We start from the raw sequence: 26130 nt of genomic DNA on the forward strand, positions 1-26130 counted from the left end.
CAAGGGCAAACCAATTCTGAAAACTGACTTGGAAAAAATAAGGCCATTCTTCAGGATATTCTTAATGTGCAACACTGTATATGGAAGACTTTCATTTAGTAATAATTTTACAGTATACTCTGATCTTTAACTACAGAATATTAGATTTGTGAACTTCTGGGGAGAGAGATGTTTTTGCTAGCACTAGAAAGTCACTGAATGATCAGTGTAGAAGTATATTTTATTGTCAGCGTATAGCGGATGTAATACGGCTTACAGAATTCTGACAAATATTCCTAAAGTAAAGTCTTTTAAGTAAAATCAGTTGTCAGCTACAAATGAGCAAGCTTGTTTTCCAAATACAATATGCTAAACTCTCATGACTATTTATAGCATAGGTGGGGAACCTGCAGTCTATCCCATGTTACTAAACTTCAGTTCCGCAACAACCTCAGCCAGGATGGACAATGGTGAAGATGCAATGCAAGGAGCTGTCGTTCAGCAACTGCTTTCTGTCATCATTTATACTCTCTGTGGTAGCTACCTGATGAATGATGAAAAGAAAAAGTAACCGCAACATATTCTCAAAATTCCAACTATGCACACCAGCTAAGCTAAAAATCCCCAAGTACTGTACTTTGTCTTATAGGGGATTTCCTTTTTGATCATTTTGACTGCTTTTGCCTATACCATTTCCAGCAATGCAATATATGGTCTGAGATCATTATCATTCCAAGTGGGGCTGCCTCCCTAACTTTTATAAAGGCCTTACAATATGGGAGTTTTATTTTCCATTCTGTTCTGAATCATCTCCAACGTGGAATCTGCCTTTTTCACTGGAGCTTGGACAATGGGTCAATCTTTTCATGGAGCAATGCATCGCAAATGCTTCCCAGTCAGTCATTGCAAACAACATCTGAGCATATGTGACCATCTGACTGCACCTGCTCACATTCAGCTTGCTTAGTGATGCAGTTGTGAGTGGATCTCCCTAGATGCCCAATCAAGATCCTTTGGCACCTCAAATTATCTGTACTCATGAATTATGACTTAGAGTCTTTCATGCACTTATTTTTCAGTATCAGGCTTGGCAATGCCGTTTGGATGTGTTACCTTGGGAGATAAGAAGGATTACAACCAGCCATCTGAGGTGACTGACAGATATGACCTGGGACAGGTAATCAAAACGTAAGTGTTCTACTATTCCATGCAATTTTCCTAAATTTCCCAGAATATGTTCTACTACTCTCTGCAATGTCCTTAAGGAATGAAGGGGAAGTTGATTCATTTATAATTCAGTAGTGGTGACTTTAGGTGAAGTTTAACTAGCAAGCACTGCTATCAAATTTCAGGGATGAGAAAATAATACAATGAAATCAGGTTTTATGCTTATATTTAACCACCAGGAATCCAAATAACAATTTGGAACAGATAGAGAGACTGACAAAATGGCCTCCCAGTGTCATAATCTCTCTTCTGGCCACAAAAAAGTGTGGTCACCCATTGTAACCAACTAAAACATCCCTTTCTTGTCAATAGACTCACCTATATACAGGCAACGAACCACAGAGAATGCCGATGTCTCATCCAAAGAGCTGTTATGCTGTGCTCCTCTCCCATCTCAAAGCCAGCAGGAAATCATGTCACCCTAAATCTTATTGGGTCACCACACAAACAGAAAAACAGAGAAAAAAAATACACACGAAATGAAAGAAGTTTTTCAGTCACACTCCCTATAGTTTTTGTAAAACTGGAGACAGCATAGTCAATATCAGAGGCATATGCTCTACACATTGACCAGACAACTATTAGATCAATCCATTGATAAAGGAAAAATAAAGGAAAAAAAGAGGGCTGTGGGCACCAGGGATCCGGTCCCCATCACAGCCAAAAGAGAAGTAAAGGCCAGCAAAGAAGTCAGGACTGAAGGGGACATTCCCATAGGAAAATGGCAGAACCAACTGGAGTCCCAAGACTGCTGGAACAGAAATGACTTTTGGGGCTGCCTCTCCAATCCACATCAAAATGCCCTGTATAGACAACATGCAGCATTTTAAAAGAGGATAGTAGGGAAAACACCACTTCTAGATTGTAGCACATTAAGCTTTCCTCAGGCTACCTCAATTGCAGGAGAAGGTACAGGCAGACACATGCAGATATGTGCTCAGGAAACGATTAGTGGGCTGTCCTCATGCTAAGCTAGGAGGCTGTGGGGATCTGAGTCTGTTGTGCACTGGCTATGTTTTAGTCTTCCCAACCATGCAAAGGGAACTGGGAAGCTTCCTGCCTTTTTCCTTTTTTTTCCAACCCAATGGAATGTTGGTAAGGGGCTCAGGACTTTTGCTTATCCATCTGTCTCTCAGTGGGATAATTCTCCAAAACCCAAAGAGCACAGGACCAAATGTGTTAGAGGGGAAAAACCAGCAAAAAATAAGTTTACAAATGGGCTACAACTGGCAGCTGTAGAGAAAGATATTTTTTTAAAAAATCCACCAATGCTTCCCTATGGGCAAGGTAGTTGGGCAGCAACTCAGAACATTTCTGACTGTTCCATTCTAAGCCCTCCTCCCTCATCTTCCTGGTCATGTGACCTGGAACAGAGATTATGCAGCCATCCCCATTCACACAAGCCACATACAGTACATATTTTCCAAGGGAAAGGCAGGCAGGCACACACACACAAACACACAGTTATGGGTTACTTGATTACACAGAAGAAAATACAAACACTTCCTATGGCCACTGCTGTTAAAGAGGTTCGAAATAATTCCAGAAATCATGCTGTGCATGCTTTATCTACCTTGTTTTACTTTATTTTACTTATTCCCCTTTGGGGCAAGATTAAAAAAAATTAAAAGCACAACTGGAGTAGGCACCACCATGAGCAAACTCAGAGGATGGTCTTACCTACTCCTATCTGCAATTTGACCCACATCTTCTGTGTGGCTGGGGAGAGGAGCAGTATGAAAACTACAGAGGAGGTAGAGGTGCTTTTGTGGGTGGGATCTCTGATTGATTTAGTCTCATCTCAGGAGTGAAGAGAGTCAACCAACTCCCTGGTCACTAGCTTGCTGGACACAGAGAATATTAGCTGAGTGAGGGGATTTAGTTTAGCCTCAAACAAGATAGGGTCTCCCGAGGGCTAAATCTAACCCTCTCTAAGTTAGTCTATTTAGGTTAGAACAGCCACCATTTTTGTTTTATATCTTGTTGTCAGGAAGTGGCACAATTCACAACATGAGATCACAAGAAAATCCAAGTACAGAATCCTGGGAGACAGGGCTAATTGTAGTGGTTACCTGAAGTCTGCTAATAATAAGTAGTTTAGCAAACACACATATAATGAACAAATGTTTTTTCCTCTGCTTTTTATATACTGTACTTCCAAAGTACCCCCATTATGGTAAATTCTGAGTCAATATGCACTTGATCTCAACAAAAATCTGTTGAGGAAACACATGGTATAGCTTCTGTCTCTTTGGGGAGGCAGGTGATTCATAAAGTTAAGCTATTTACCATCTCTGCTGCACAACTGAGTTGCTTCAGCCAAAGGATACAGTCTATTTACATTTAAAGATGGTTGTTCTTTTCCTAGAGAGGAGTTTTGTGAGATATTCCGTGCCAAAGAGAAATCAACAGGCAAGCTTTATACTTGCAAGAAGTTCCTGAAAAGAGATGGGCGCAAAGTGCGAAAGGCAGCCAAGAATGAGATCATCATCCTGAAGATGTGAGTGGTGAAGGTTGATTCCAATAGATTCCAGAATCTGTGCTTCCTCAGCTGCTTTACTGCGGTATTTCTTTAGTTACTATCTCAGCCTTCCCCAAACTGATGCCCTCCAAATGAGTTGGATGGCAACTTCCAGAATACTCAGCCTGTTTAACAAATTGCCTAAGGATGATGGTAGCTGTAGTCCAACACTACCACAATTAATAAGCGCTTCTATCCATAATATAATTCTTTTCTTAAAGCAGTGTGTTGTAATATGCTAGCAAATCCTTGCATATGATTTCCATAGCACACTTCCCTATGTACTGGATCGTTCGTTCAGCATATATGTGTTCAAGTAATACAGGCACCCCCACAGCATCACTTCTGGGGGCTAACAGTATGGTTGAAGCATAACTTGAGGCACTTTTTCCAGTTGCAGCTCATGTGTGCAGAATAGATAGGCTGAGGCTGTTGGCAAATTCTTCTGTGAGAAGCTTTCTTTTTTCTTTTCTTTTCTTTTCTTTTTGACCAAAGAAACATTGGCTGTCTTGCCTAATACTATGTATTGCTTACCCCTTGGAGCTACAGACGTTCTGTTTTAATTCTTTTCCTTTATGGAATGCAGCTACAGTTAACTCTAATAGTTATTCAGAGATAGTCACTGCATCTTTCTCCAGAGTTCAGTTAAAGCGCCATTCACCTGTCCCTGAGCCAGCCAAAAGCCGTATCAGCAGGATAAGGATAAGAGAAATATTAGCTCACACAGCACAACATTTCAGAATAGATGTTGATAACCTGAGGATTCCAAAAACAAATGCAAAAATGAGAAAAACACTTGAAAGCTAATACTATAAAACAGGATTGAAGGAACTGACATGCTCCAGAGAGGATTAAATATGAAATCTAGTCTTCAGAAAGGGGCAGCAGTTTTGGCGGGGTCAAGGGGGGTCAGGCTGATGAAGACAGCATTGCAGTATCACAATGCAAGCCCCACCTCTTTTGTATGTGATGAAAGCAGCAGAGTTCCCCAGACACTGCTGGAAAGATTATTTATCATATCCATTGACAATAGAACAAGCTGTAAGGCTCCAACTATGCAAAGACAGATCTAGGCAAAGACACCCTAATTAAAAAGCAGTAAATGAATACAAGGTGACTTCACAGTTTTCATGAGAAGACTGAGCAGATCTGTCTTGGGCTTCATATTTTTGCCCAATAGTAGACCCTTGAGCTAGCTTTTCTCTTTTCCTACAGGGTAAAGCACCCCAACATCCTACAACTGGTGGATGTGTATGTTACCCGGAAAGAGTATTTCCTCTTCTTGGAGCTGTAAGTAGATGTTACATGCAACTGAACTCCTAGGTGACCCACAGGGTTTCTCTTATACTGCCAGGGCCATAGGATTATGATGGTAAGCTCTGGGCCCCGTTGATCCCAATACACAGCACGGTCTCTCAGGCACTGATCAGAAACTCATTAAATGTTCATGACACCATCAAGAAGGGGAGGGGGGCCTTCCTTCTCAGAAGTATTATAATTTCTGTTCACTACAGGAAAAGGCCATGGCTCAGTAGCACAGTTTTTACTTTTTGTGAAAAAATCCCTGGTTCAATCCCTGGCATCTTTAGGTAGTGCTGGGAAAGATTCTGATGTGATGACAATTACCATGTTGTACCAGATTAGATGCATTCAGACAAAGGAGGAGGCTGCTGTGTTCCACTCCCTACTGCAAACCTAACTTACTATAAGAAAGCTGCCTTTCTGCTATATCCATTGTAGGTTCATAATACTGGTTAATGCAATCTTGGTTATTCAGTCTCTCTCTTACTTTTTGTCTGTTCTCTTATTTGTAGGGCCACTGGTCGAGAGGTATTTGATTGGATCTTGGACCAAGGGTACTACTCTGAGCGTGACACTAGTAATGTCATCAGACAGGTCTTGGAGGCTGTGGCATACCTGCATTCACTGAAGATCGTACATAGGAATCTCAAGGCAAGTTGGATCATCTCCCTCTAGCCTGTATCAGTCACTGGCTGTACATTCTTGTCTCGTATACTCTTCCTTCCATTTAGAAGTCCATTTAAGCAATTACAATGCCTTCTTTTGCTCCCCGTTTTTCCCCCAGACTTCAGAAGGACATCCTATGTATGATGCTATATACACAGAGTGGAAGGAATGGATAGAAACCTCCATTTCAAATATTATGCCTTTTACTTTTCCCAGAAGCTTGAAGTGATTGTGTAGACATATAAGCATACACATACACTAACACATATGTGCAGAAGGGAACAATGCTCCCATTCAGCAGTTTTATCCTCTTGCCTTCATTCTTTCATCCATATATTCTCTTTCCCACTGTTTCTGCAGCTAGAAAATTTAGTATATTATAACCGCCTGAAGAACTCTAAGATTGTGATCAGTGACTTCCACCTAGCCAAGCTGGAGAATGGGCTCATCAAAGAACCTTGTGGAACCCCTGAATATCTAGGTAAGAGATGGCATAGAAAACACAACCAGGGAAACAATACAATGAATAAACTGTAGAAACAGAAGAAAACCCTGCTGATCTAACCAAAGATCTGTTTCTCATGGTGACCAGCCAGATGCCTGTAAGAAACTCTTAAGCATAAAAATCCTTGTTTTATAGCAATTGGTATATATGCATTATCTCCTGCCCTGCTGCTTGCCCATGAGTTCCCCATTTTTGCCACATATATTTTGTGCAGAGAGGAAAAGCAGTAATCTTTGATATTGTTGCATACCATTGACATTTCAATGGGAATGCAGCCTGTGACACAAAATGACACAAAAACATTGCTCTAAGTATGGTTGGTTCAGTGCAAATGATATTTTTCAACACAGAGAGCAACCTCCATATATTCCAAACCTATCTGCACAGAGATTTGTGCATATGTTATACTTCAGTTAGATATACTCTAAACGTGTGACTTGTAATCTGTAAAAAAATGAGAAAATATTTGAGTGCAAATGGCTCCTAACATGGATTTTGACTGTTTCTGAAATTATTAAACACTTAAGGACACAAATTTACTTGCATATCACAATTCTATCTCTGCCCCACAAAATGTCTTACATATGGAAATTTAGGATACTAGTAAAGAAGATTTTAATGTACCTTCATTACATTCATTCTCTATGTATGGATAAGAGTCCCTCTTTTGGGGGAGATGGGCGGTAATTAAATTTGAATAATAAATAAATAATAAATAAATCTGTATATATTAAGATATATAAATTCTTACAATATCATTTTGAAATGGTATTAAGATAAGTTTGGCAACATTGTGAGTTTAATTTACCCTTCCAAGATAAATTTCCTGAAAAGTTATCTACTGAAGTTTGTTAAGTCATTGCAATGTGTTCAGAGAAACATATGCTTGTCCTCAGGATAGTTCTGATCTTCTACAATTGTCTTTTCAGCTCCTGAAGTGGTAGGGCGCCAACGATATGGGCGGCCAGTGGACTGCTGGGCTATTGGTGTGATCATGTATATTCTGTAAGTAAAGAGGGATCATACTGGTGACTGGGAGGGAAAGGCAGAAGGTCCAAAACATAAAACAGAATGGACATCAGGAGAAAAATATGGCTACGGAGAAAAAAATAGAAGGTACTTGTGAAAGGGGCGGTATAAGCCTGCCAGTATATGGCTCCGGCAGCTGAGATCTTCCCCAAATGTGTTGAGATTACAGTTTTCAGAATTACCAACCAGCAGCTGCATTGGCCAGGCTGGCTGGGAATCTGAAGAGCAAACCCACTATAACCACAGGTAGTCTAATCTGCGTTCCTATCTCTGTGCTATAGCTTGTCAGGAAACCCACCCTTCTATGAGGAAATGGATGAGGATGATTATGAGAACCATGACAAGAACCTGTTCCGCAAGATCTTGGCTGGAGACTATGAATTTGATCCTCCTTATTGGGATGATATCTCACAGGCAGGTGAGGCTCTATGAATAGTGGAGGGGGACAAAGAAGTTGCACACTGTGACCCAAATGGTTAAGGGCAAATACAAGCTCACTGAGGTTCTTAGTTCAGCCTTCCCCATCGTTGCACCCTCCGGACTGTAATTCCTGATACTCCCAGGCTGCTATCTTTCTGGCAATTTTTAACAGAAAGATTGTGGCCTCCCAAGGCTGTTTTTTGTATACAAAGGAAGTCAGTCATATTAAATTACTTCTGCGTAGTATCTCTTTTGGGCTGAAAGACACACACGTTATTTGTTTTACGAACTGGTGGTCCTTTCAGAATCTCTCTGTTGTGGAGCCATAGCAGCATTTCCTGTGACCTTCATTCCAACTGACGCCACTGAGAAGTCACTTTCCTCCTTTTTTTCCTTTTTCTTTAGCTAAGGACTTGGTGGCCCGTCTGATGGAAGTGGACCAAGACCAGAGAATTACGGCAGAAGAGGCTATCTCTCATGAATGGTGAGAGCCCTGTAGCTGCTCCGCAGAAAAATTTAGCTTTAAAGCCAAGTACAGAGATACACGATGCCGAGAAAGATGAATAGAAGTGTTACAAAGTATAACTTCTCCATGTTCAAAAGGAACAACTCAAGAAGTTTCAGATTTCGTAACATTTACAATGTGAATTGCTTTGTACTGAGAGCAGGGTAATTGCTGCCTATAGCCTTCCCATTTAGGACCTGCAGCCTAGGCCAGTAAGCAAAGCAAAGTAAGAAATTTAGATTAAGGAGGAACTATGACCAAGTGATATAACTGACTGCTATTTTTTTCTTTTGTCTCTAGGATTTCAGGCAATGCAGCTTCGGACAAGAATATAAAAGATGGAGTATGTGCTCAGATTGAAAAAAACTTTGCCAGGGCAAAATGGAAGGTAAAGTATTGCCAGCAAGGGCCCTCTCTTGCAAAGCTTATGACAGCCTCACTCAGAATTTGAGGAAATGCATCCAGAACATTTTCTTTCAATCTCTATGAAAATCAGTGTGTGTTGGTTTTCTTTCGGAGAACTAAATCTATATGAAAGAATTAGATCTCACCACGGATGGATAAGAAATTAAAATACCTTTGTCCATTCCTCACAATGCTTATACTATCTGAACAATAGTGTGATAATATGTTGTGGATAGCTATAGCTGCCCGATTAGCTGGCAATGCCTAGCTGGCTTTGGCTGACCTTGAAAAGCTAAGCAGGGTCAAACCTCCTTATGATCTGACCAGAGCCTATCAGGAAATACCAGGTTTGGACCCTGACTGAAAAGGATCCACATATTCTGCTCCCTCTAGCATATTCTGAAATTGCAGCCCCACAACTCTTTCCACAGCCTTCTGCAGAAAGGGAAGGTTAGAGACTGATTGATAGTTATCCAATACAGGGAAATCCAGAGAAGGCTTTTCCATATGTAGGGACTATGACTCCCAGAATTTCCCAGACTCTAGAAAATCTTGGTGTTATGGTTCCAAACTTCTAAAGACTACTAGGTTCAAGAATGCTGGGATTTCAGAAACCCTGCCCAAGTCAGCTATGAAGCTTGCTGAATGGCTTGAACAAGCTGCATCTCACAGCTTAACTTCTACATCATAATGTACAGTGCAGTACAATCATGCAACCTTGAAGTTAAAACAGGAAAAGATAAACACGAAATTTTCAACTGAAGTGGCAAAAAGATTATTTTAATTAAAAATGAGTACTTTTCATTTAGTTAAATGGATTCATTTAATTAAGCATAGCAAGGATGGACAACTTTAGGGAGGCTGACTTGCTCAAAGCTGTAAAATATTGTTGAGACTAACTGGTAGCAGAGCACAGAGTCTTTATTCAGGTCAAGTTCAAGTAAGAAGAAAAAAAGGGGAGGGGACCAACAACCGAAAGCCCAATCATAAATCTAATGTCATAAATGTCAGTCAGACAAGAGTTTCCAGGAGCCATAAAAGAACATGAAGAACACAGCAACATAGAGCAAGAACAACTATATTAAAAAATTTTAAAAACTGTGTTACTGTCGATAATAGGGAAAGCACTATTACCCCTCCTTCTAATGATTTCATGATTTGTATAGCCTATCTCTTCTGTTTTCTAGAACTCTTACATTTGTTCTTCAAGGATTTTATTTTATTTTTCTGAATTTTTTAGGCTGAGTGGTCTACCAAGTTCCTCTAAATCATAGCTAATAATAGGCGGGATAAAAATTAAATCAATAAATAAATGTTTTGGGTAAAAAGCTGATTACTCTACATTCTCAACCAAATAAGACATTCCGTCTGTTCTCTATGACACTGAAATTTCTTGAACAAGCATTATTTCCCATGTGATTCATCCAGTGACAGAGGACCTATAACAGGGGTCAAAGGATACTGTTAACTTTGGAGTAGCATGCTGGGGGCCATACAGCAAAAAGTAGACAAAGTCTGGGCAACAACTAATTATGATTTAATGTGATTCATATTTAAATTTAATTTTAAATAAACCAAATTAACTGAATGAGTACATGATTTCTGATGCAATATATGCCATCAAGTTGGTGTCAATTCTTAGTGACTACAGAGATAGATGTTCTGACTAGATCTTTCATAATGCATCCAAAATATGATAATTTGAGCCAGGTCATTTGTGCCTCAAATAAGAACACTGGATTGATTTGTTCCATGATTCATTTGCTTGTTTTCTTGGCTACCTACGGTATTCTCAGGAGTCTTCTCCAACATCAAAGTTCAAAAACATCAATACTCTTTCTATCCTTTAAAGTGCAATTTTCCCATCCAGAGAATATTACAAGAAAAACCATTCCCTGCATTATTCCAATCTTTGTACGTATAGGCATGCTATGGCATCTGAATATTTCTTCCAAGACCTTCATTGCTACCCTACCAAATGCTAATCTGTGATGTATTTCTTGACTGCTGGTTCCTTTACTGTTGATAGTCAATCCTAAGAGGCAGAAGCTATCCACTACTTCAATATCTTCACTGTTGATTGCTGGTTGCTGTACCTGCAGTCATTAGTCTAGTCTTCTTTATATTTATTCTTAGTCTCCTTTTTTTTCCACTGTGCCTCTTGACTTTCATTATTACAGTTTGCAGATCATTTGCATTTTCACCTATTAGCATAGTGTCATCAACATAACATAGGTTATTGATGTTTCTTCCTCCAGTTTTAAAACCATACTTAACTTTTTCTTTACCAGTCCAGAGGCCATCTGTTTTGCCATGTTCTGTTAGCTCTGTGGCTTCCTGTCTTATTTATGATAATAGACATTCTGGGGTTCCCATTTTCCTAAGGACATTCCACAGCATGACATGGTTAATACAATCAATGGCCTTTCTATAAACAATGAAGCACATACTCACTTTGGGGCAGTATGCTTTTAATTTCTCAATTATTGAATGTATATCAGCAATTACTGTATGTCTCTTGTTCCTTGGCTTTTTCTAAAGCCAACTTGAATATCTGGCATCTCCCTTTCCATGTAATTGGTGTTGGATGATCCTAAGAATTAGTTTTCTAGCATGTGAAATTAAGAATAATGTGTGATAGTTTGCATACTCGGTTAAGTCTTCTTTCTTTGGTATTGGTATGTACATTGGCTTCTTCCAATCTATTGGGCCACTGTGTCATTCTCCAGATTTGCTGGCATAGTTTGGTTGGAACCTGTACCTTCAGAATCTTCTTCATTTGCTTGCCATCTTTCTATAGTTATTCCGTTAATTTCTGTAGCTATCCAACTTGGCAATGACCAGAGTGCCGATCTAACTTCATGTTCTAGTACTATAGGTTCTTATAAATAGGGAATATCTGTTAAGGTATTTTGGATGTTGACATTTCTACTGCAGAATTTCAGTATATTCCCAGTCTGATCTTCTTGCAATCAGTTATTATATGTCCATTAGTGTTCTTTAGCATATTAATTCAAGCTTGTAACTTCCTCCTGAGTTCAGAAATCTTTCAGAACACTTTCCTTGTTTTTCCATGTCAGTTTTCATCTTTGATGTCCTTACACATGTCATTGTAATACTGAGTTTTATATTCTAACAGCTCTCTTAAATTCTTAATAAACTATGGAATGGAATCAAAGAAGTTCTTTCCTGAGAACATTGCCTTTCTTGGCTTTGGCTTCTCTTCTCCTCTTGGCAATTTCCACCATATTCTGTGACAATCCAGTTTGCTGTCTTCGGCTTCTTGGTCTCTGGCATTCTCTTTTCACATTCATCCTGAACACTTCTTTGATTCCATTCCATAGTTCCTCTGATTCTGTTTCAATGAGGTTCAGAACTTCAAAGTGATTCCTAATATTTTCTTTGAAAATGGTGTGCATACGCCAAGATCATATTGTGGAAAACAGTTGGCTTTGTTCTTCCATTTTAGCTTAACTTGGAACTCGTACCTGAGCAGTTTGTACTCTGTTCCAGATTCAGCCCCGGCCATGTCTTTGCTGATACAATTGAGCTCTTCTACCTGCTAGTACCAGTAATATAGTCAATTTGATTTCAGCATGCTCCATCTGATGATGTCCATGAACAGAGTCATCATTTTGATTGTTTGAAGAACGTGTTACCAACTGAGAAATTATGGGATTGGTAAAAACTAATACATTGTTCTCCCTACTTCATTTCTGTTTCCTAGGCTATTCAAGTCCAACTGCATTTTCCTCTTTGCTATTTCCAACCAGGGCAGCAACTAGGGGGGGCAACCAGGGCATGTGCCCCGGGCGCCACGCTGGTGGGGCCCCAAAATGAGTGCTGGGGGGGCACCAAAATGGGCGCGGAATCCATGTTTGCCCCAGGTGACACAGATCCTAGTTGTGGCCCTGTTTCAAACTTTGGCATTCCAGGATCCAACCACAAGCAGCACATCTTGCTTGCATGTTCTGTTGATTTCAGATTGAACCTGACCATAAAAGTCATCAACCTCGTCTTCTGCATCAGTGGCTGGAGTATAAACTTAGATAACTGTCATATTAAAGGGTTGTCCACAAACTCTAAAGGATACTCTTCAGTCATTGATTGTATTGTACCCAAATACTGTCTTTGCTATATCCTTCCTGATTATGAAAGCAATGTTGTTCCTTCTTTGTTTATATGTTCTAAGTAGCAAACAGTATGATTTTCTGACTAAAAGTGTCCAGTCTCAGTCCATTCAATTTGCTGATGCCTAAGATGTCAATTGTAGTTTATTCATTTTATCTTTCACTGAGTTGAGCTTTCCCCATATTTATGCTTCTTATGTTTCATGTTTCCACTGTAATTCTTTCCAGCTTCAGATTCTCTTTTTTCTGAATGGCAGGATCAACAACTATATATCCTGAAGACCTTAATCTAACAGAGTCATAAATACCAGTAGTATTCTGAAAGATCGTCAGCTCTTCCTCAGTAGTATATTGAGTAGCATCCAATCTGAGAGGCCCATCAACCAGCACTGCATCAACAATCTCTTTATCTTGTCTATCCATGTGGTTCCCTTGGTAAAATGCAGTAGTTTTGCCTTCTCCCATGATTACTACCTTACTACCCACATTTTAATTGTTTTCCTCCCTTACCACATTAAAATTAAAATTAAAAATTACAACCTGCTGGGGGCTGCATCCAAGCTTTTCAGGAATCATATATAATTCTGGGGTCTTAGGCTGTACTCTCCCAGCTTAAGGACATATGAAAAAGAATTCATACATTTTTAAAGAAATCATTCATATTTTATATCAGTCCATCAACCACTGGAATAATTTCTGGAGAAAATATTCCCCAGGAAGTACTGATCTTATAGACAGTATACAAAACTTTCCAAAAGAAATTGTTTCTTACCTGAATGGTGTGAAGAATACATTGCTAGATCAAGGTTTTTATTAACCTAGTACTGATAAGATATTAGTACTTCTTATATTACTAATATACATTTTAAGTCTTTTATAGTAATTTCTTGTTCCATGTACATTTATCTCTTACAATGCCTTGTTTGATTTTTATTAACCTTAATAATTCAATGTCTGTAATCCTTCTATTAATATTAATTTTCAGTCTCTTTCCTTTACGGGATTAAAATGACATTTGATTAAAAAAAAGTATCTAAAAAACTTAAATTGAATGACAGCCATAAACTGCAATTTCTAAAGACTGCTAGTTGGATTAATCATCATCAGATAAAGTACAAATCACAATACATTTGTCGTGCCTTGCTGCTTGCTTTCTAATGCTTTTACCCTTGGGGATCCATTATAGACCCATTTTTTTCTCAAGTGTTTATCTGCAGTCACAGACACTGACAGCACATTTAAAAATAAAATGTAGAACTTCCAGTGTGAATACATCAAGGTTATTTTTTAAAAAGCCAAGAGATCTGTGGGATTGTGAATTCTGAATCAGTGTTATGAAACAGTAAGGAGACATTAGATCTCAAAACAATCTTTCTCTTGGCAACCCACAGAAAGCTGTCCGAGTGACCACCATGATGAAGAGACTCCGAGCGCCAGATCACACAGAGGCAGCCAAGCCAACGCCTCCTGCCGCTGCTGCTGCCACAACAGATGGTGCTCCCACAACAGAGCCCACCAGCACCCCGCAGGCTAAACCTGAAGCAGACAACACAGCTCCAACAACTGAAGCTGCCCAGGTGACCACAGTGGTATCAGCCCCTGCAGAAGGAAACCCAGAGGGAAAAACATCCACATCCCCCGCAACTAAAGCAGAAACATCAACAATGACATCGGCGGGCCCAGCAACATGTAACGGGGAAGGAACCACCACCCCCAGTGCCACCCCCGAGTCCTGGAATGAGGAGACTGGCTGAGTCAGAGAGGAGCCGAGCAAGGGCAGGATTGTACCTCTCTGTGTTGTATCTCTCTTTGTAAATAATCACTGGCATGGTCCCCCAAACTGTCCTGGCTTCCCAATCATTCCCTCTGTGCGTGGCTGTCAGTTTGTCTCACTCTGTGCCTCTCCAGCAGTTTCTATTTTTTATGTGACACAATCCAGAGTGACCCTGACGGGCTCCAGTAAACAGATGCTGCGGAGGCCCAAACCACTGCATGAAATTCTCTCTTTTCTCTCCACCCCTTCCCCTTCTCTTCTGTTGCTTTCTTTTTCTTTAGTGAATTTTATTTGTTTTGTTAGTACAACTGCCCTAAGGGTACTTTTATTTATTTTATGCATTCCTGAGACCACTTTCAAGACTGCCATCTTCCCAGACCTTCTCTCAGTCAGTCGATCACTATCCAAATTCTTGGCTCTTTGGGCCTCACTAGAAGAAGCTGAGGCAAGCAGATGAAACACAGAAACCATATTCTCCAGCTGACCAATCTATTATACCATAGGGATATAGTAAATCAAAGGTCCTTGCCAAATTGCTAAGGTTTAATTGGGTGTTATAGATGTCCAAACAATGCCATGGTTACCCAAGTAGACCTACTCAGTAGAAAATGTATATAGAGTTCATACGTTCAGCTGCTGTCCACAACTTCTGTTGCATTTTTGCTCCATGTCAACTAAAATGGATGTCTATATATATATATATTGTGTGTGTGAGAGAGAGAGAGAGAGATTTTCCATAGATCTATTATTTATGAGGATTATTTGTGTCTTTCTTCTGGACAGGTGAAATTTTTAAGTATCACTTGTGAGTAGGGTGAGGTAAAGAAGATGAAAGATAGAGAAAATATTATTTTAGACTTACTACCTAAGGATTCAGGATAGGCAATTATGTTGCATGATTGTAGATTATGTAAATCTGGAAGACGGAACTCCAAATTATTAGCAATAGTAGTTGGAATAAGAGCAACCAAAGGATACATGTAACATGAATTAGTGCCAATTAGCATCACAGCAGAGACAGATGGATCACAACAAAATCCTACTGGTAAATTCCATAGGGGTTCCACCTCAATGAACACTTATGTAAACCTTATTTATAATTTGGAAGGATCAGAATCACTTGCAGATAGAAGTATACCAGTCAGTGTTAGGTAGAAAGACCAAATGCACATGAGAATAAGATTCTCTACTCTTATTGTACAAAAGGATAATTTCTGCAAACACAACTTTTTTGCACCTACCTGAATTCCTTCAGTGACCCAAGTTAAATATGTTATTAGGTAGAAATACAGCTTTTAAGTAGAACTGAGTTTCAAAAACCAAAATGGTGACAGTCTACAGGAGTAGACAACTTTGTGGGGCAGAATATATAAAAAGAAAAGAATTGCAGGAATAAGTGGGATCAGGAGAGACATGCTGTGTTGGTACAAAAGGTAAAGATATTCATATGCCTAGGCAAAGAACTAATTTACCAATAGGTAATGGCAAAAAGAGTATGTTCCTTTTCTTTTCTTCTTCTCCCTGAAAGAAATATGTTATATTCCAAAAGTTAGTATTCCTGAGCCAGTATAAACATTGCAATTGCAATTTTTGTAATTACTGCTATTTCCCATCTATCAGAGATGAACATGACACTCTTGCTTTCAAAAATATTGTGAATGTATATAAAATATTAATAAATAGGTTTATAGAATTCCTGTCCACAAAGGATGTTTTTTCAGTTGTAAACAAATATGAGAAAATGACATGGACACAGCATCTGTCTAAGGAGTCTAACAGCATTATCCTTTGCATACACATTAAGTCATATTGACAAACACAGCAACAAGTGTACAAAATGTGTACATTTGAAAAGTATCAGAGAAATTATGTGATTTTAATGGGGAAAGCATGCTGTTTTTCTCAGCAGGGATACTCTGATATTCTTGCAAGTAAAATTGCTGAGAGAAGAAACCCAGTTTTTCCTCTCTTCAGAGCATGTCATCTCTGCCATTTTTCAGTTCATTCTAAATCCAAATCATAGACAAAGAAGAAACTAGACTTTTGGTGATATTTAGCATGTCCACATTTGGCATCACAGTATCACAGCTTTTCTTCTATGCAACTGATAAGAAAGAATCCCATGTCATAGATTTGTTCCTTCCTGGCAGGACGATCTAACATTTATAAGAATATTTTAACATTTATAAGAAATTGCAGGTGTGTGATATGATCCCCTTAGTCTTCTCCTAATTCTTGATACATGGGTAGCTTCTGGGCCTGTTTGGCAACACACAGAACGCCTGATTCAGCCCTGAGCATAGAACCAGCATACTGTGCCATCGTTGCTTCTCCTACTCCCAGATGTCTGTTGAGGTCAGTCCCACAAAAACAACCTATGATTTAAAGTTTTATGCACATGTACCTTATGAGATGGACCCCAATGGCCAAATGGGTTTTTTCAGATATCATCCATACTGTCCATCTATAGAGGAGACTAGGCTGTAGTACCTGTTAAAGAATTTAGTGAAGGCTCAAAAAGGTTTGCCCTACTGTAAAATTTGGACAAAATCTGATTCACATATATACTAATTTTTTTCTGAGTTTAAACATCACATTATGCCAAAATATGGTTTGTTCTTTAGGTTAGCATATTGTGTAAACCCAGCTACTGTGCTTTGTAAAATATGATTTATGCTTTGGCATTGGCAGAGTTAGCCAACTGTGATTTATTCACACAAACACAGCTTAGTGCCATGTGCAAACCTAATCCTTATGTACAAAATGCAACCCTGTAACATCACCCATCGCAAAGTTGTTAGGCTTTCATAGCACACAATTCCTAAAACCATGTCAAAGTATTAGCAGTGACTACCTGGAACTTCGGCATGTTCATTTGCAAGCAAAGGCAGGCTCCTAATAGCACATTTGGATTTAGGAATACCTCGATTTCCAACTAAGACAGGAGGAGTACCTCTGCTATCAGTTACTTGGGGCGTAGAGATACAAGCTTTGGGGAGCCAGACACTACATTTCCCAGAAATATAAGCACCTATATGAAAAGCTTAACTCCAGAATAATAGTTCTTATAACGCTGCAGCCAATGGCTGACACAGTTATGTAACAACCAAGAACCTGCTGGGAGCCCCATAGGCTGATACAGTGGGAGGATCAGTCCAGAGAAGTCTCACCAGTTTCTGTCTTCTAAGCTTTCATGATGGCATCACCCATAAATAGTCAAGGACCAGAAACATTCGTTCCTGCTTCAAGTTAGTTTCTGAGCCCCCACAGGTGTTTTCTTTTCTCCAAAGGAACTGTGAATCCCATATGACTGCTGAAGTGAGCAGCCAGAATGGTTCTTCTGGCTAAAATAACAGCTTTGGGAAAGGAAATGCCTAGGAATGGATCATTTCATCTATGTGTGGTTTGTGTATAGGCATAGCTAGTATGGCTTCATGTTACATGCACCAGATAAACAAAACAGTCTATGATTTGTCATAGATATACACCTTCATTTTTTGGTATGCATATCCATGTCTCACATCAACCTTACACTCTGTGTGTGTGCATGTATATTACAGATACAGCATTAAAAGATAGCCTTACAACATTGTTGTTGTTACCTCTCAGAAAAATATCTAAGGAAAAAACAGACTCTTGCGGTCTTCATTGTTTGTTGTAAGACTGTTAGCTGTAAGACAGATCCTTAGATCTGCTGTGGTGTTCCATTGTACATTAGTTCTGCCTTTGAATGTGAAACAGAATAGTTTAACTTACAGTGAGTCCCAACACTGGCCCCCTTGTAATAACTACTGCCAATATTTCCAATGGAACCTAAGGCAGACATGGTCCTAATCTGTCCTGTGTGTGACCATTTTGAAAATGAAAATGGTGTTCAGTACTCAGAAATGTACTTCAGCTACAGGTGAGCTATAAAATCCTTATTCAAGGCTAAAGCAGTTTCACTGTTTTCTGACACGGCTTGTTTCCCATATCCTGAGTGTTTTTTTCGTTATAAATTTGTATTGAGCAAATATTTACCCTGAATTATTTAGAAAAGTATAAACCTTCTTTCTATTCATTATTTTAAAAATACATTAAAGAATAATATAAACAAGACTGTTGTAGGTTAGATTGGGCAATATCTAGTTTGCTGTACATACAAAGTTTCCTAAATACCCAATCCCCATTCAGATATTTGAAACTGCTTGATCATTAACTCTCATTAATTTCAGGCAAGACTATACAGGATTTTTAGCTTTATTATCTCCACTTAACATTGTTTAATTGAGCTTTCTTTTGAATAATAGCTGGTGGACTGCTCTGTTAATTAATAGGATTTTAGATTGGATTGAACTAAAATTTAAATGGGAATTATTATCTTGCAGTTGGCTGACTTTAGCAGTAGGCTGTTTTGTAGTTTGGACTAGGGCTTGGGCAGTTCAGATAGGAATATATGAATATTGTGGGATCATTTCAGAACAAGAAACATCAGAGTAGTGGCACAATTATTTCAGAAGTATGGGTAACTACTAATTCTCATAATAAAAGCTGTACATTCCCCATATACTGCTTAGCAGTGGTGTACCAAGGCTGGGTGCAGGCAATAAGGGGGGTGATGCCAAAGACACAAGGAGGTAAGTGGCAGGTGCAGGGTTGGGCTGCTGCTACCCACACACGATCAGCTGTTTGGTGGTCGGCGGTGGCACAGCAACAACAGAGGGGAAAAAAATGTTCCTTCAAGTCATCTTTGACTTCTGGTGACTGCCCCTGGAGTTTTTTTGGCAGCCCTTTTTGGAAAGGGTTTTCCTTTGCCTCCTTCCCAGGGCTGAGAGAGAGGACTGGCCCAGAGTCACCCAGCTGGCTTTATGCCCAAGGTGGGACTAAAACGTGCTAGCTGCAGCGCTGCTGCTTAGCATTACTCAGTTGCTGGGAGGCTCTACCCACCTTAGAGACTTTAACTATATCCAAAGACATGTGATTCCAGCTGCCATTTCTTTTCTTAAGAGAAACATACAGCCTTTTCTGAAGGGCTATATTCTGAAGGGTAATGGCAGCTGTTTCTATTAAGTCTGCTTGTTAATAGATTTGTTAAAGACAGAGCCTGTCTCAGGAAAACAAGTGGCATCCCATACATGAACTGGATGCACCCTTTCTTCCTTTCACTGGATCTTGTTATCCAAGCCTTCATCCCACACAAGGCACATGAAAGCTAGTTTGATTTATTGAACAGTCTACAGCAGTGTTTCTCAACCTCGGCAACTTTGAGATACGTGGACTTCAACTCCCAGGATTCCCCAGCCAGCATGCTGGCTGGGGAATCCTGGGAGTAGAAGTCCACGTATCTCAAAGTTGCCGAGGTTGAGAAACACTGGACTGTGGAATTGATCTCCCCAAGGTGAGGCCTTCTCAGCCACCTGCCAGCCTCAGTTCCTGCCTTCAATATTTTTCCTTTCTCCTCCCTTCACAAGTAGCTGCATGTTTGTATGTTTGAGTTCAGTCTATGAAACTGTTTTGTTTCAACTACAGCCACCCAGAAACTCCTGTGTAATTGCTGCACTGTATCACTGAAAAAATAAAGTCCATGAAAAGAATAAACTGAGAGAACCTGTCTTTTTCTGTCTGCATATTATCCTCTGTGTTTCCACTAGCCTGAGCATCTCCAAACAGAGTTTTGCTCAAAATGCTCTTGCCATAATGTAATTTCCTCTGAATTTCCCCCACCTCTGCAGTTCCAGACTACTCTTTCCCAAGCTTTCAGAACAGATTTTCAGAGATATAGAGAACTGCACTGAAAGGGGAAAATCAACAACAACAACAAAAGGGTAAATCCACATGTTCTGCTTGCTGTGGTGTGAACTTACTCCACTGCCTGTCAAGTGCATTTCCTCATGACAGAGCCTTCATCTTGTTGCCAACCCACCTCTGAGTCACCTTAAGGTATGTCAAGATTGAAAGGGGCTACTGTACTGCAGAAAGAAACAGCACTCCCCAGCCTCCCCAACCCTTGGCTTTGCTGCCACAACACCAAGGTCACAGGGGATATTCTGGACATCTGTCCAGGGGTCTTCTGGAAGCCCACTAGATACACGTGGAAACCTCCACGCAGACACCTTCAGCATTGCAGCACCTATGCAGTGGAGAGGAAATGGGTAGCTGTACCATAGAGCAAGTCACAGACCCACTTTGAAACACCTCTGCTGCTGGCACCCCTGTAGGGGATGTCAGCATAAAATCACCTCCCCCATGGAAAGGGAAGTCATGACAGCTCTGCAGCCAAAAGTCCCATACCGTATAGTAAAGCTGACGAAAGTTCACTGCAGAGCTATTTCCCTAGCATCCTTTCCTACACAAGGGAAAGAAAACAGGAAGTAGCTCTTTGGCTGGCAAGATTCCTTCCCCTGGTAGAGGAGAAGAAGACCTGCTTTCACTCCTACCCTCCCTGCTGTGCTTGCTACCCACAGCAAGAAAAGTGGGTCTAGTAAAAGCAGGGCTGGGTCTTATCAGCTGCTCTACCTGGGTGACAAGAGAAATACTGAGAAAGAAGCTGTGGAGAATGGCTCCTTCGTTCTCTGATCCTACTGAGCGATCAGTCCATGGGGTGGAGAATTAATGGCAAAAGACCTGAGTATCTTCTGCCGTCATTTATTGGCACCAGAAGCAGCATTCCCACCCTGTCTCTTTCCTTCCCAAGGGTTCTCAGGGGAAACAGAACCCTTATCCTGTACGGCCAGGCAGAACAAGGATTCCAAGTATGGTCAGCTCTTCGTTGAGCTGGAATACTTTGATGCTGGTTCCTGTACTGGGTTACAGCCTTCAGTGCTACCATGCACTGAAGACCCCTGTGAAAAGAAAACATTGGCTCCAACCCAGTATATACAGATAAGGAGGACACATCTATGACATGCATCCATTCGTTGCCAACAAATTAAATGAATCTTCTGCTTCTCCTCTAATTATTAGCAGGAGGAAGAGAAATTATTTATTCAATTGTAATCCTCACTTCTGCATTTCAGCCCCATCCCTTTCAGTCTCAGAAAGAGTTTCTGTTGCATCATCTTATATTTCTCAAGCAAGGAAATAAATACATTCATGTGCCCAAATACAAAATGCAGCTATCTAAATAAATATCCAGAGACTTCATGTCTGAGGGATCCTTCCCTCTAATCCTTTGAAGGTTTATGCCAGATATGGGAGCCATTTCCTGAACACAAAATATGCTTCTAGATAAAAAAAAAAATCAGTCAATCAGCAGCAACTAGAATCTTGCTTCCATATTTGCATCCAGTTTTCTGGCACTGCAAGAAGTATGGAAAATTGAATTTACTAGGACAGTTCCTTTTCTACACTAGGCAGCAGGTATACTGAAATATACCTTCAGGTATAGTGAAATACTGCTCTTTCCATTCTCATAGAAAGTATTAAAAGACTTGTAACAGTCCCTGGAATGGGAGACAATATCTCTTCCCCTCCAGTTATAGAACTGGAAAGCGATAGGAGCTTGAAAAAAAATAGGAAGACTTTGTTAAGACATTTTTTAAATGCCTTTTTAAGCTCTTAGAGAATTACAGAAACCTAAAAGACACTTTTCAAGCAGAACTGGTAGGTTTGCTAAGAATACTATCATAACCTGTTCAGTTACTAACATTTCCAGATCAGGTAACAAAAGCATTGCTTTCAAAAATCAAAAAGATAATTTTAAAAAGGATCACAGAAACTGACAAATCAAAAACACTGTTGATTTGCACTGCCAGGTTCAGAAGGGCTCATGTATCTCTAGAACGTGTAAGTACAACATGCTTGTATAAGGTAGAAATCCCAGCAAAATGAAGAACAGACTATTAGGCCCCAGCAAACCCACCCAGTAGAACAGAACGCTAATACATTTTGATCAGTAAGAGTTTATTTCTACCTTTTGTGTATACATTTCTCAGTGAGATGATAGACCATAGAATCACAGAATTGGAAGGGGACATTTAAACTATTGAATCCAACCCCTTGCTCTTTGTAGAAATCCAGATTAAAACATCAGTGGCAAATGGCTGTCCAGCCTTGGGACAAACACAGCAAGTGAAGGGGAGATCAGTGCCTCTCTGGTAACTGGTTCATCTGTCAAACTGCTTTTATTGTTAGAACAATTTCCTACCTGGAATCTTCTTTCCTGTAGCTTGAAATCCATTATTCCATCTCTTGCATTCTGGGATAATAAAGAAGCAGCTGTGGCCGACTTCTGTGTAACCTTTCAGGCATTCAAAGAATGCCAAAATACAGAATACCTTCTCAGTTATCTCTTCTCAAGGCTAAACAATCCTACTTACTTCAGTCTCTCTTCACAAGACTTAGTTTCTACTCTCCAGTCATCCTCATTGCCCTTCCATGAACCTATTCCAGTTTGCCTGAATAATTACATTTTGGTTCTCGGAACTAGACAGTACCTGAGGTGGGGTCTGACCAATACAGAATAAAGTGCAACTATTACTTCCTCTAATTTGGAAATTAACCTTTTGTTGATGCTGTCTAAACTTACATTTGTTTTTTTTTATAACCATATTACACTGCTGCCTCATATTCAGTTTGCAAACATCTGCTATTCCAAGATCCTTTTCACAGGTACCATTAACAAACTGGTTATTCCGTTTTATACCTGAGGATTTGATTTCTGTTTCCAGATTGTCTTTGCATTTGTCTCTGAAGTTTCATTCTTGCTAATCAGAATGGCATCATGCCCTTTGTCCGATGATTTACTAAAATCAACATAAATTATATCTATAGCAACAGTTCTCAAAATGTGGTCTGCGGACCCCTGAGGGTCTGGAGACCATTTTAGGAGGCCCGCAAGGTCAAAACTACTTTCATAATAACAGTAAGACATTATTTGCTTTTTCACTCTCATTCTCTCAAGAAGTGGAGCAAAACTGCTGGCACCATAGCACAAATTGAGGCAGTGGCACCAAACTGTATTAGTAGTCATTGCATTCTTCACCACCCTGCACTTGCAGTGGGTAAAAAAGCCAGTTTCCCTTAAGAATGTCCTTGATGAAGCAGTAAAAATTATTAGTTTTATTAAATCTCAGCCTCTGAGAACACATCTTTTTAATATCCTGTGCAACAAAATGGGAAGCATGCATAAAGCACGAGACAACGATGGAAAAGCACTTGTGCTATTGTTTGAGTTGCAAGTTGAACTAGATGCATTTTTCTTGAAAGAATGACTGACAAACTATGGTTATTCAGAAGCTCTTTGGGGTTTTCAATAATTTTTAAGAATGTAAAGGGGTCCTGAGACCAAAACGTTTCAGAAATGCTGATCTATAGTATTCCAACAATTCACTCAGGAAATTCGTAATTTTAAAAAGTGAGATAAGGTTAGTAAAACCAATGCTGATTTTTGATAATCATCACATTGTTTTCAAAGTGCCTCCAGATAATTCATTTCATGATTTACTCAAGAATTTTTCCCAGTACTTGCCCTTTCATTGGGCTTTATTCCCATTGACTAAGGTGTGCAGAGAAATCTACTTTCCATAGGTTGCCCACCAATAAGGAAGGAAATTTCTCTTTGTGAAGAAATCTAGCAAACAGTCTTAACACTCCTAAGAGCCAAGGTGAAAATGAATTCTTCAGGAAGCTCAAAGGTTTTGTCTTGAAAGGTTATACCTTTCTTTCTTGAACACGCTGAAACCATCTTTCCTTGGTTTAGGGAAAGCAACAATTAGCCTCCAAAAACAGACTGGCTTTTAGCTGTTTCCACATCATATAAAAGTAAGGACAGTACTTAAAAGAAGAAGAGAGGGCTTGCCTAACAATATCAAGCAGGTAGTCCAAATGAACATCCACAGGGGCTGAAATCCAAAGATAGGTTTTAGGGACTAATACATGGATAGTATAGCAAAGCTGACTGTACTGATTTTACTTAGAATTCCCATGAGTAATTGTTGCCTTCCTTTATTTCTCTATATTTACCCAATAAACTTTTTATGTTTAGATGTTATTATAGCGATTTGGTGATGGAACTATTTCTTATTAAACTCTTCTTTTTGTACAAGACCGCATAGGTACACAAGTACAGGATACAAGGTCTGGTAAGTCTGGTATTTCTGGCTTAGGGTAGGAAGAACCAAACCATCTTCCAGTTGTATCTTCTTAGAGTTGGGCTAAAATGAGCAATCCTTGGTAGAACAACTAAGTATTCTCCAAACAGAGGTTCATTTTCACTCCTGGTAGGCAATCATAATTACCTTTTACTGGAAAATATTGGAAGGAGAGGCCTGCTATTGGTGAAGTTTTACATTACTCCCCCTCCCAACTGGTAACACAGAGCTAGGCAGGAATATACTGTAAGTGGAAAAATGGGATTGCTACAAGTCTTTCAGTTTCCTATCAGAACAAATGGGAGGACTGGAGCAAACCCAGCTTATAGTATACCCTCCTTCAGAGCAAAACAAGAAAATGTAATCTGGCCTGTGGTTAAATACATTTGGAAGTTCTCTGCTAGGAAATCCTATTACAGTTACTAGCAAAAGAATAGAATACAGATGCTAGGAAAACTGAAGAGTGAACAAGCTAATCAACAAAAGCTGAAGCAAAATTTTAATGCTCATTTGCAAATATTCTGTTGTTTCAGTTAATGTGTATCAAAAAATCCACTTTTTCTCTTTTAAACATCATCAACCCAATTAATGCAGAAGTCATTCCCCCTTGAATAGCCAAGATGCTGGTTACACAGGAACAAGATCATCATTGACCTTGCTCTGACTTTCTGTAGCTCCCTTTCTGTATACCTGCCCACACGTTTTACTGCCATCTTCTTAATTCAATGCTGTCAAGTTGTCTGTTTCTTCAGCATGTTGTTTTTAATTCACCTATTATTATGTGCAGCAATGCTAATATGCATAACAGCTATCCTGACAGGGAAAAAAGAACAAAAAAAGCCCAGAAAAAATTGGCATAGCTCCCCCACTTCCTTGTTTTCCAACACAAGAGTAGAAATAGCAAAGAAAGGGTATTTATTTATTTATTTATTTGTCACATTTTTATCACCGCCCATCTTGCCCACAAGGAGGGACCCTGGGCGGTTCACAATAAAAACAGTTTAAAATTCAATAAAACTCATAAATAATACTATTAATCAATAAATATAAAAATATATAATCAAATCCAAGTAATGGCAGATCTAGTTCAGCTCATAAGCCGGTAAGGCCGGTCAAAGGCTGGACTAGGGAACCAGCCAATCCCAAGAATGGCTATTCCTCCCCCCACTCCAAGCCTGGTGGCAAAACCAGGTTTTCAGTTTTTTCCTGAAGTCCAGGAGGGAGGGGGCCAACCTCACTTCTCGGGGAAGAATGTTCCAAAGGGCAGGAGCTGCTGCAGAGAAGGCCCACCTCCTGGACCCGGCCAGATGGAATTCTCTTACAGACGGGGTCCACAGCATGCCCTCTCTGCATGACCAGGTGGGACAGGTTGATGTAGGGGGGATGAGACAGTTCCTCAGGCAACCTGGCCCCATGCCATGTACGGCTTTAAAGGTGATAACCAACACCTTGAATTGAACCCAGAAGCAAACTGGAACCCAATGCAGCTCACACAGCAAAGGTGTTACATGTGCTGATCTTGAAGCACCTAAAATTGCCCACGTGGCCACATTCTGTACCAGCTGAAGCTTCCAGATACTCTTCAAGGGTAGCCCCA

The 26130-nt window shown here is 39.8% G+C and overlaps 1 protein-coding gene across 1 annotated transcript in view; it reads left to right on the forward strand.

Annotated features, from left to right (window-relative positions):
* CAMKV (CaM kinase like vesicle associated) overlaps positions 1-15136 on the forward strand; it is a 56202-nt gene extending 41066 nt beyond the window's left edge. The window contains exons 2-11 of the mRNA XM_063296444.1: positions 1059-1167; positions 3575-3706; positions 4943-5017; positions 5542-5684; positions 6060-6176; positions 7130-7205; positions 7511-7647; positions 8055-8133; positions 8455-8542; positions 14081-15136. Of these exons, the coding sequence (XP_063152514.1) occupies positions 1073-1167; positions 3575-3706; positions 4943-5017; positions 5542-5684; positions 6060-6176; positions 7130-7205; positions 7511-7647; positions 8055-8133; positions 8455-8542; positions 14081-14443 (1305 nt within the window). The 5' untranslated portion in view covers positions 1059-1072 and the 3' untranslated portion in view covers positions 14444-15136. The remainder of the gene's footprint in view (positions 1-1058; positions 1168-3574; positions 3707-4942; positions 5018-5541; positions 5685-6059; positions 6177-7129; positions 7206-7510; positions 7648-8054; positions 8134-8454; positions 8543-14080) is intronic.
* The last annotated feature ends 10994 nt before the right edge of the window (positions 15137-26130 follow it).

This window comes from Candoia aspera, chromosome 2 (assembly GCF_035149785.1).
Source record: "Candoia aspera isolate rCanAsp1 chromosome 2, rCanAsp1.hap2, whole genome shotgun sequence".
NCBI lineage: Eukaryota > Metazoa > Chordata > Lepidosauria > Squamata > Boidae > Candoia > Candoia aspera.